Raw genomic sequence first — 11,862 nt, 5'->3', positions numbered from 1 at the left:
CAGCATCCCCAAGGAAGCTCGCATAGTAATCGGATCTACACAACAAACATTACGTCCTACCGACCGCTTTCGAGCCTTACCACCTAGCCAATTCCTTTGCACCAAGATTTTATACTAGAACAGCTACAGGAAATGAAAAAAGTCATCCAAAAACAAAACCAAATAATACAAATTATGTCTCAACTACAACAAATGTTAAAAGACCAGAGGACGCCCGACAAACACATACACGGCGTGACCTAAACGAAGACACATGGAACCACTGGATGCAGTCTGGCATCCTCCTGATTCAGGAAGCATGACTTAACCAGGACGTTCGTGCAGATTTCGCCGGATTTAACATGTGAAAAGTTATGTTTTATTACGCTTATTCGTTCTTTTCAGAACTTGTCATAAGTTAAAAGAAAATTTTCGACAAACTCCAATTTTTCTTTAAATTTGGGCTAAAATCCATTTGTCCTACTGTACGCTACGGAGATTATTGTAAAAAAAAGTTAAAAAAGAACATGGATTAGCGTAAAAAACTGTCACCAAGGTAAAATTTACTTCATTCGTAGAAATGAAATTTTCTCGGCGGATTACACACAAATAATAGAATATAATTATATCCGTTAAAGTTTGCATACTAACACGTCAAATTTCTGCGCAGGAATAATTTGAAACAACAATACATTAGCCTCTTGTATGTGACAGCCAATTATTAAAAACTATAAATCATGAAAATTCACGACGCTCCGCGGCTGACTTTTGTGTAATTAGCGAGGTTGAGGCCGAAGTTTTCAATGCGAAAACGTGTACGTCGGACGTTTAGCGCAGCTTTCCCGTCGCCGCTACTACGGGAGTGCGGCGGGCGTTTGTAGGCATTTACGGGGTGTTTCACCAACATTGCCTAATCGTGGTATTTGTAAATCCGGCGATTAGACTAATACCGAGATTACTGACGCGAGGATTTCACCAACAAATTTTAGCGAAGGATTAGTAAATCCCGAGATATTAAGAACAGGATTAGTGAATCCGATAATCTCGACACCAGCGTTACTAGAAAATTTTCTTACACGTTACTCGATTGGATATTTCGGAAAGACGTAATACGCGCTTAGATAAAAGCATGGCAGAAAACAAGAAACGAAGTCGACAACCCGATTTTTCTCATCGAGAAACAGAATACTTAATGGAGTTAGTCGAGAAGTACAAACATATAATCGAATCGAAGGAAACGAATGCCGTATCCTTAAAGAAAAAAACTGAAACGTGGCAAAATCTAACCGAAGAATTTAATAAGTTTCCTGAGGTTAGTAAACGGGACACGAAAAACTTGAAAAATTTAAAACAGAAAGCCAGAAAAGATGTGGCGTCAAATAAACGAGCACGGATGAGTACTGGAGGAGGGGTATGTGCGTATATCGAGTGTCCTATGCCACCAATTACCCAACAAATTTTCTCCTTAATCCCGGAGCAATTTACGCCTCTCTCGAATCCTGTTGACAGTGATGCCGATTTTAATGTCCCCGTCGAAGGTAAATTTGCTTATATCTAATTATACTCAATCAAAACTAAACAGTAGTAAAGCAGTTAATAATAATAAATGAAAATTTATTAAATACAGTTATAAACATTGGTATTTATTTTCAGACAATGTGGCTGAATTTCCTGCATTACTGCAACAGCAATCGGGAGAATCAAATAGTGAACCTTTGAATGCGTCAAATGTAAGTGTTAAATAGTTAATTAATACCCCTTTCTCTTTATCTTTAGGATTGTATTTTAGTGATCCTTTGTATACAGAGTACTGTAAAATTAGCATAAAAGTGATAAAACTTTTATCAACAATTATAATTTGATGTTAATATAAATTATGTAAAGTATTTTAATCATAATAATGTTTTGATACTATAAACTAATTAGCCAAGCAGAAATTAATTTTTAGAGCTATATTACTTTTTAAAAATATGTGTGATATATAAATGAACACTATTTTCAGGTACTCATACAGGATATATGTGTAGTGAATCCATCAGAATTTTCTGACGACCCAACAAGTGAACCACCCAATAACCATCGCCACAGTAACTTTAAAAATATTGATAAATATGCACTAGAATACCACAAAGCTCGAATGCATTTTTTTAAAAGAAGAACATAGAGCTAAAATGAATTTTATGAAGGAAGAAGATGTAAGAAGAAAGAGAGAGCATGACTGTAGAATTGAACTCCTGCAAGAAGAAAAAAAAGAACAACAATTAAAAATACAATTACTGCAAGAAAAATTAAAAAACATTAAAAAATAGTCTTATTAATAAATTTAATTTTTATAGTTATTTTGTTGAAAATTATTTATAATTTTTATTCAATAATTTATTTTAATTACACATTCAAATTTAATGAAAGTGATACAGAATTCTTTCAGAGGTCCAAACTAACTATTGAATGAGATTTTTTGACTTTGCATGATAACATTAACAATTAATAGACTAATTTAATGATTAAAAATTTAAATTAACATTTTAAAGGAAAAGAAACAAAAGGACTAGTATATAGTATATGGACTGTTTATTTTGAAAGTGGTGTAAGTCCATTTTTGGAAAAAATTGTGAAGTCACGTGATATACATATAATTTAGTGTGAACTTTTTATTTATAAACAATTCACACTTATTATTTTAAAATAACCATAAGCTTTGATCAATTAAAAATTCATCAGTAAATGATATTGCATAACTATTGATTATGAAAATGGTGTAAGTCCATTTTCTGCAGTCTAAGCACTTGAGCTGTCCATAAATTACATGTGCATTTTTCTTGAAACTTTTACTCCTTTCTCGTCCCAGTTTTTCCAAGTTTTTGTAACCTCTTCCCCTCTTTTGATGTCCAACATAACTCAACCCCCATTAAAACCTTCATCACTTTATGAATGATAGATACCATAAGTAGAAATGAAACATACAAGAAACTTTGAAATATATACAATAATTTCTAAATAATTATTAAATACAATACTGTCTATATTAATTTGCATTGTGTTTAATTAACTTACCAAACACAACTGATAATCAAATAGATTATATATATATATAAACAAATTTTATTTATACAAAAAATAAACTATTTTACAAAAGTTTCATTTGAATTTTATAATGCTTTATTTATGAATTATGCATATCAAAGTCTGTAATTACACACAAATTTCAATAAGAAATTAATAACTACATATTTCTCATTCATTGAAAGCTTGTATTATTGTATTCCTAACAGCTGTTCCGCCTTGAACAGTCCAATCCCGAGCATCATCTCCATTACATTCTTCGGGCTGAATAACCATATCTAAAACAAGTGAATCATCCTTGCATAGTATAGCTATATTGTGGAGAACACCAGTAGCAACAATAATAACAAGTGATGTTTCTAGTTTAGTTCGAAGACCAAACCTTAGACAAGGAAATCTACTCTTCCATATTCCAAATAGTCTCTCTACTGTGTTTCTAGTTTTAATATGAGCAGCATTATATTTAACTTCTGCATTTGTTGTTGGGTTTAAAAGTGGTGTCATCAAATATGGTTTGCAGGGATAGCCACCATCTCCTAGAAGATAGCATGTGACAGGAGGAACTCTATTCTCAAATTTCAGACATAATTCTGAATTATTAAATATTGTAGAATCATGTACTGATCCAGCCCATCTTGCAACTAAGTTTCTTATTAGTAAATTAGCATCACTGACTGCCTAAAAATACATACAGAATTTATTCATGTAAACACTCTGATAAAAAAATAATATAAAATTTAACATACCTGAATATTGATTGAAAAATAACCTTTCCTATTTCTAAATTATTCTGCATTTGTTCCAGGAGATGAAATTGGAATATGAGTACAGTCTATAGCACCTATAACACCTGGAAACTTAGCAATATCATAAAATTTTTTAATGACTTTCCTGTATTCCAGCATGGTCGATGGAAATGCGATGTACTTTTTTGAAAGGCTCCCCAAAGCTTTAGATACAGTTTTAATTATCCTACATACGCTTGATTTCGATGTTGAAGTCAGATCTCCTACTTCGTGATAAAAGTTTCCAGTGGCATAAAAACGTAAAGTAATCAATAACTGCAATAGAGGTGATATAGGATAGTTTCTTCTTGTATTATATGATGGTAAGAGGTGCGTGATTTCGTCACATACATGTACAACAGTTCTTTTAGAAAGCCTATACCTTTCGATAAACAGTTGATCGTCAAACTTTTCAATAGGATTGGATCGATCACAAATTAATCGTCGTGGAATTCGAAAGTAATTTTGCATTATTTCGTTTTCATACACGTACTCTGCAAAGTAAGACAAATCTTCCGCCATGTTTGTCGAGATTAGTACACTAATCGCCCGAATTCGGTGGATTAGTTACTAATGCCAGATTACGTCTAATCTTAGAATGGTGGAACGAAAAATCAGGGGTGTACTATAGATTACTCCCTATGGAATTTCAGGACTTTGATTATATATTTGAACTCAGGGGACCGAGTCGAGTTCAACGGTACCCTATTTTTGGACCGGAGACGAAAAATAAAAAAGCTATCACACTTTTTTTCCGGCGATCGCGCGATGATAGGGAGTCGCGTCGCTCTCCGCTAAGTCGGCCTCGCTATCGCGATCGGGAGTCGCGTGCTTGCCGTTAAAATTGCCTTTAGTAGACGTTTCCCCCTTTTTTTACTTTGTTCAAGAACTACCGTGAATCGATCACTAGTTTAGCACATGGCGGCGTGTGGTGGCTCCCTTACGAGAGGTCAGTCGGGAGCACGAACAGTGGGAACAGCCGCCATGTTTGCGATCGCGCGATGATCGGAAGTCGCGTCGCTCTCTCCGCTCTCGTATCGCGTGTTTACCCTCCGGAAGATGACCGTAGTCCGACGTCACGGTTTGCAGACTTTACCGCAAGATGGCAATACTAACAACTACGGTGCCGTCTGCATGAGAGCATTAAAAAAGTATGGTAACTTAAAAAGTGTGATAACTTTTTTATTTTTCGTCTCCGGTCAAAAAATAGAGTACCGTTGAACTCGTCTCGGTCCCCTGAGTTCAAATATATAATCAAAGTCCTGAAATTCCATAGGGAGTAATCTATAGTACACCCAAAATCAGTAATCCTGTATTAGTGATAGCCGTTAATCCTGCGATTTGTCTAATCGTCTGTTGGTGAAATAGGGGGTTAGGAACGACGGTGAAAGAAAGAAAGATGGCGGCTCCCGCACTATCGATAGTATGGTGATGGAGGAATCTATAATTCTAAAATATGAGCTTTTAAAGGCAAAAAAAGGTCCCAATTGTAAAATTTAACCATAAAATGGATTATTTGTTGAAAGAGCATTCAAAATAGCCACGAAAAAATTAGAATTCCGGCTACCATTCGAAAAAAAATTCGAAAAGACACTTACATCACCGCGTGCATTAACTTGCGCTTTCACAACTTCTAAATTTTCATTCATAAAACCACATAATGGACCCCTAAACGAAACTATCGGAGCCATGGAGGACGCCATTTTGCTTTCCACCGTAAACTATTGCTACAAACGGCCGTTTTTGCCGTTCGACGGCGCGCACTCCCACCGAAATTTAGGAACGCGTACAGCAGGAATTTTTAAACGGATGTCGCTCACGCGGAGTTACGCGGAGGAATAAAAGAACGCACCCTAAGGTAAGTTACGTGAATTTTACAATGAGACGATATCGATTGTGATAAATATCAATCATATTATTAGTTAATTATTCATTACGAATTAGTTACTAAAATATTTCACACGTTATTAAAATGCGAAATTTTAACTCTACAAGAGTAATGTAGTAATAATTAAGAGATTTTTGGGCGGTTATTTTTTTATGTAAATAACGACATCCGGTCTTTTGGGAAACGGAGATTAAACACGTGGGCAAGATGGAAGTTACTAAGAAATCGTCGAAAGCACGATTTAGTAAAAATAAGAAGAAAGGCTGGAAGAAACATTGCAATATCGATGATGTCGACGAATTCTTGGAAGATAAACGATTAGAAGAACGATCTGGGTAAAAAATAATTCTTATAAGTAAAATATTAGGTCCAATATTTCTGTAGGTTAACACAGAAAAGTTAAAGTGTGCCGTTTAGGGCTTATTTGTAAAAAATTTTGTTTGATTCTGTACAATTGTTTTTTTTTTCGGTGTTCCATCAAATTTGGAAAATCGAAAGCATCATTTTCGCCATATTTTGCTTTTTTATAACTAAAAAATCAAAATGCTGTTCAAACAAGAAAAAATTTGTGGTACATGTTTGGAGAAGATGTGTTGAGAGAAAGACAGTGCCAAAACTGGTTTACAAAATTGCATTCTGGCAATTTTAATATCGAAGATACACCACATTCTGGATGGCCATTTGAAGCCAACGAAAACAAAATAAAGATACCGATCAAAGCAATCTGCCGTATAACAACACGCAAAATCACTAAGAGATTAAATCTGTTAAATTGAATTGCTTATTATTACTTAAAACGAATTGGTTTCGTTTCAAAGCTCGATATATGGGTTCTGCATGTTATTAACGAGAGATGCTCTCTATGGTGGGATTTTAAAGAAATTTTTTTTTGAGCTTTTACCAGACAATTTAACAATTGATTCGAAAGTGTACTGCCGTCGAGTAAACAAATTGAGTAATATCATCAAACAGAAAAGGCCAGAATTGATCAACAAACAAAGTGTAGTGTTTTACCATGATAATGCCAAATTTCACACGAGTTTGGTAACTCGTCAGAAACTGTTATAGCTTAGGTGGGATGTGTTATCGCACCAACCATATTTGCCAGATCGGACACACTCAGATTACTTGTTCCGGTCTATACAAATTTTTTTTAACTGTAAGACATTTACTTGAAATGACAATGTCAAAAATCACTTGAATCAGTTTTTTGTAAACAACGATCAAAATTTTTATGAATGTGAAATCATGCTACTGCCAGAAACAATGACAACAGGTATTTGACCAAAATGGTCAATATATAATTCAATAAAATGTTTATTTATTATAAGAATATTGCGTTTATTTTTCTATGGAAAAAACGAAATTGCTTTCCGAACAACCCAATACATTTTTAGTAGACGTTTCTTTTTTTTTCTTTTGTTCAAGAACTACCGTGAATCAATAACTAGTGATGTTAAACACTGGGCGGCCTGCCGCGGTTTCCCTCTGGAAAGAGTCCGTCGGGAGCACGAACGGTCGGAAGTGCCGCCATTGGGGTTACTTAGGTACACTTTAACCAAATGGTTTTTCTGAAATAACCTCTTATGCAGCTGTTGTTTTTAATCATTTTATCTTTAGCTCGAAATGCCAAAAATACTTTTGTGCTATAATCCACTTCATTAGATTTTGACAGAATCCTGTGCCTGCACTAAATTGGTATAACTTAATTTTTGCGATTTATTTCAGTAAAATAATGGGAAAATTAGAAAATTACTTGCAAGTTACTTAATAAAACAATTTTGACTTTATAAAAAAATGCAAGCCTGTTTACATACCATATATTAAAATTGCAACAATATGTTTATTGTTTTTTTGCTTCAGCCAACATTACATCTACATTTTACTATACATTCATACACATATTTTGACAATTTCATTGAAATTTTGTGAAGAATTCTATATAACTTACTTGCTTGTAAACATCATTCAACAATTGTAATTTTGTTCTCATTTTATGCTGTTATTCTACATAATGTTATATGATCAGCATTGAAAATTGCTGTATCTTCTGTAATGGGTCTTAAATTATCTACAAAACTTATTATGTCACTTATATCTACTTTTAGTTCCATTTTAAACACAAATCCTTTTATCGGAAAAAAAAGATGACATAAATGGTTGGTTAACTTTTAAGTTTAACCAGAAACTTCATAGAAGGCCTCTGTAGTGGCAAAGTTTAAAATTTGTAAATAACAACACTGATCATTTTTTTGATACCCCATATTAGGATCCTGTGCCTGTGCACCCATTGCACTTGAGAGAAAGAATGGAAAAAAATGAGAAACTAAATTATGTATATGTTTTTTTAGGTAAAATTTAACTTTTCTGGTTCTTTTGTAAAATTTTAATGTGTAAAATGAGATGTTATCTAAACAGGATTTTCAATAGATAGTGTGGGAGTTAGGATTTGACTATAATTCGGAACGCTGTACAAACCAGGACATTTGGCAGTTCTGGTTGGATGATAAATTTAAACTTTGAGAACCAACCTTTGAGAAATAAGGCTAAAATATAAGTTAAAATTAATTTATTAAAGTTGTGTGGACATTTCTGAGAGGATGATTAGAATTATGAATTTTTAGTAACTATTATCGTTACTAATATAAAAGTCATCATTTATGTGTGTGAATTATAACTCCTGCAATTTTTGACCAATCCAGATGAAATTTTGGTTATACAGTCAGTCTGCGTAAGTTGTCATAGGTATAACTAGACACTGTCAGTTAAGTTGTCAGTTTTCTGTAATCCTGGCCGACTTACATAGGCATTAATGTTAAAAAACTCTTGATTTACTCGACACCGTTTAACTCATAACTACTGGATAAATAGACATACTTTTGTTGTCCCACACTCATTTAGACGTCTGATAAGTCGACTCCCCTCTTGAAAAAAATGAGTTCACGCTGCACTGTGCGGTGTAAACTCATTTTTTTAGGAGGGGAGTCCACTTATTTATTAATATGTATGTATTAATAAAAATGCCTTAACATTTTATGTATTTTTATATATAAAATAATAACAGATAAACAAAAAGAAAATATACAATCTATATCAAAGTCACGGGAGAATCCGAGTTTTCATTTTCTCACGTCATGCATTATTTGTAGCATGTGTTTCACATTTCTGTTAGAAATGAGTGTCCGAAAGCTAACAATGCTTATGATAAAGGAAAAATATGAACTTGTTTCTGAATTTGAATGTAAGAAAACTTCGCAAGCCGAATTTACAAAACAAGAAAACCTTCCAAGAACAACATTAGTGGGAATCCTGAAGAAAAAAGAGGAAATTAAGAAACTTTTCTTGTATCTTCGTCGCTGCTGTCTCGAAAATGCCAGAGAAAGTTGCCATATAAAGATGTCGAAAATGCTCTGGTACGTTGACTAAAGCAAATTCGTTAGTCGAATCTTCCTGTTTTGGGACCGATACTGAATCAAAAGGCGATGGAAATTGCTGGGGTACTTACAGTAGAAACCAACTTTAGTGCCAGTGATGGATAGTCAGAGAGATACATTTCATGTACTGTATAAAGCACTACTGTATTTTCCTAATTGTAGTTTTTGTGGGTTGTTTTTTCTCAACTTCATTTTAGTCATCATATCGGATAACTCGACACATTTCCACTTCCCCTTGGGTTGTCGACTTACGCAGACTCGACTGCATTTGTTTTATGTTCTGACGGAAAGTATAGGCTACTTATTTTGTGAAAATATTAGCTATATAATAAACGTTTTATTGATTTGTCATCGTAATCGCACTTACATTGCAGTGACGTTGGTGACCACGTTGACATTCATGCTCGACGAGGAAATTTTCCTTAAGTTGCATCTTTAAATATTTTGGTAAATGGCATATTTTAAACATACTTCATTAAATTTAAACTTTAAAAAAAGATAGCCTCATTGTATCACTTCTACAACAAAGTTTTTAAAAATCTTTCCACAGTGACCACATGACATTCTATTATCCAATCAAAAGTAACAATCTAATGAGCCCATTATCTAGAAAGTGTTATTACTCATCTAACTAATTATATATACAATTCATCTTCGTTTTATCAACACGAAATTAAGAAATGGCATTATCAAGGTTTCAGAAACATGATCACAACAATAATCATCAAAACAATATTAAGGTGTTTATTACTAAAGGAACACAGCAAGGAAATCCTTTAAAAAGACAACAATGTTTACTCAGAATGTGGTATATAAAGTAATTTTATAAAGAAAGATTTTAATATTATTTTAAAGGTCTAAATCTATTTGTGTGTGTGTAAGCGAATTCTCTATAACTCCTATTTTTTTGGTGTGCTTTAGGTGAAATTTTATTTTGTTGCTCTTTATGTCACAGCAGTATAAACTAGTTCATTTGTAGAAATAATAACTCTTGAATTTCTTGAAAATCGCTACTCTTCTCGATTTTTCAATCTCTACTTTCTTGTAAAAAGTATTCCGTTGTGCTCGATGGGGGAATTTCTAGTTTAATACATTTCTACAACTTAACATATTTAATAAATAAAATGTTCAAGGTATGTTTACTAAATTTGAATTGGTTAATGTAAGCCTAGGTATACAAAATGGCGGTGCTTCCGGTCGCCATCTTGTTTGCACACGCAAATGTGCAAACAAGATGGCAACCGTCGACAATAACCTAAACGCGCCTGTATTTAAACTTTTTTAAAACTAAAACACTTTTAAAATGTAAATTTGCTACTTACTTTTTCCCCTGCTTTTGGTTACTTTTCCTACTCTTGGACCAGAAATGAAAAATAAAAAAGTCATCATACTACCTACAAATTCAATCGATGCATGGACGAAGTGAATTACGAGATTCTATACATCAGTGGTTCGAACAAAATTTGCTTGTATTGTACATAAATTCTACTCCTCTTAAGAACTGCAGTCTTACGATTCACATCTTTAGCCTTTTCATCTACGATAGGCAGCGTCTCCACAGAGGGTGGCACCTGCAATCCACGGTCACCTAGCCATCCATGTGTCGTTCACGTTGTTTTTTGGGTCGGAAATCACTATTACATGTCCTTGGTTATGACACGTTTAACACTCTTTTAAACACATTTACACGCTATAAACACACATTTAAACCATGTTTAAACACATTTAACTCACATTTACACACACTTAACACATTTACACACTAAATGCACATTTAAACCATGTTTAAACACATTTAACTCACATTTACACAGTTTAAACGCACACTTGAACCACATATAAACCCTGTACAAAATTTTTACCTCACTTACACAATGTTAACACACCTTTAATACGCTTTTGTGACATTTAACACGCATTAAACACATTAAGGACACGTTTAACATGTTAATTACCATTGACAAAATTTCCTCCTCGATAACTTTAGACTTCGAGTAAATTGTACAAACTTTAAAAAACGCAGGCAGTTCTATTAAAAAAATTAACAATGTGCATAATCCGTCTACATCGTAACCAAAATTCGAAATTCACATTATTCCTCATGTTTCCTGAACGGAATTTTTTGATGGATATTTGCATACGAAAGCATCATTACTATCAGCGCCATCTACATTTCTTTTCTAAAAACACTTGCCATCGAGGTTACCGGAAGCGCTACCATTTTGTATACCTAGGCTCACATTAACCTTTGAATTTATAACAATGTTTTTGGCAAAAATGATTCAATGTAGTGTTAGCTTTCAATTTGAATTTAGGGAACACGAAGCGACCAGTTGGGACTTGGGACTGTTGGGGCCCCTGTTTTCCAAAGAAAAATTTACTTTGAGGAGGAGACAATTTTGGTCAGTTTTGGAAATCCGAGAGGCTACGGAGAAAAGTAAACAGCATTCCAAAGATTCTTCCACGAAGGCATAAGTAAATTACTGGAGCATGCAAAAATTTGTACAGATTATGGAGGAATGTATTTTGAAGGCTAACACTAAATTGGATAATTTTTGCTAAAAACTTTCTTTGGTTAATGTTACCTATGGTTCCAAGATGGTGGCTCGTCTGATTCCAGCAAGGAAACAGTGGGGACGCACGTTTTAACCTAACCTAACCTATTCTAATAATTTTGTTGGTAATAATTATGGTAATTTATTAGAATAGGTTA

General features: G+C 33.7%; 2 protein-coding genes across 3 annotated transcripts in view; one reads left to right on the top strand and one right to left on the bottom strand.

The window, feature by feature from the left end:
• Positions 1-3,079: 3,079 nt before the first annotated feature.
• On the bottom strand, positions 3,080-4,439 carry LOC136984487 (putative nuclease HARBI1). The gene is made up of 2 exons (XM_067281486.1): positions 3,831-4,439; positions 3,080-3,720 (listed from the first exon to the last, which is right to left on the bottom strand). The coding sequence occupies exons 1-2, from the start codon at positions 4,347-4,349 to the stop codon at positions 3,214-3,216; spliced, it is 1,026 nt and encodes a 341-aa protein (XP_067137587.1). The 5' UTR covers positions 4,350-4,439; the 3' UTR covers positions 3,080-3,213.
• Positions 4,440-5,883: 1,444 nt separating this feature from the next.
• Positions 5,884-11,862, top strand: part of LOC136984455 (ribosome biogenesis protein NOP53) — a 37,805-nt gene continuing 31,826 nt past the window's right edge. For both annotated transcript variants that reach the window (XM_067281448.1, XM_067281447.1), the window contains exon 1: positions 5,884-6,050. In XM_067281448.1, the coding sequence (XP_067137549.1) occupies positions 5,923-6,050 (128 nt within the window). In that variant the 5' untranslated portion in view covers positions 5,884-5,922. The remainder of the gene's footprint in view (positions 6,051-11,862) is intronic.

The sequence above is a fragment of the Centruroides vittatus genome, unplaced genomic scaffold, assembly GCF_030686945.1.
Source record: "Centruroides vittatus isolate TY-2023 unplaced genomic scaffold, ASM3068694v2 contig_920, whole genome shotgun sequence".
NCBI classification, from domain to species: domain Eukaryota; kingdom Metazoa; phylum Arthropoda; class Arachnida; order Scorpiones; family Buthidae; genus Centruroides; species Centruroides vittatus.
The sequence above is the reverse complement of the archived record's forward strand: the minus strand, read 5'-3'. Positions and strand labels throughout refer to the sequence as shown.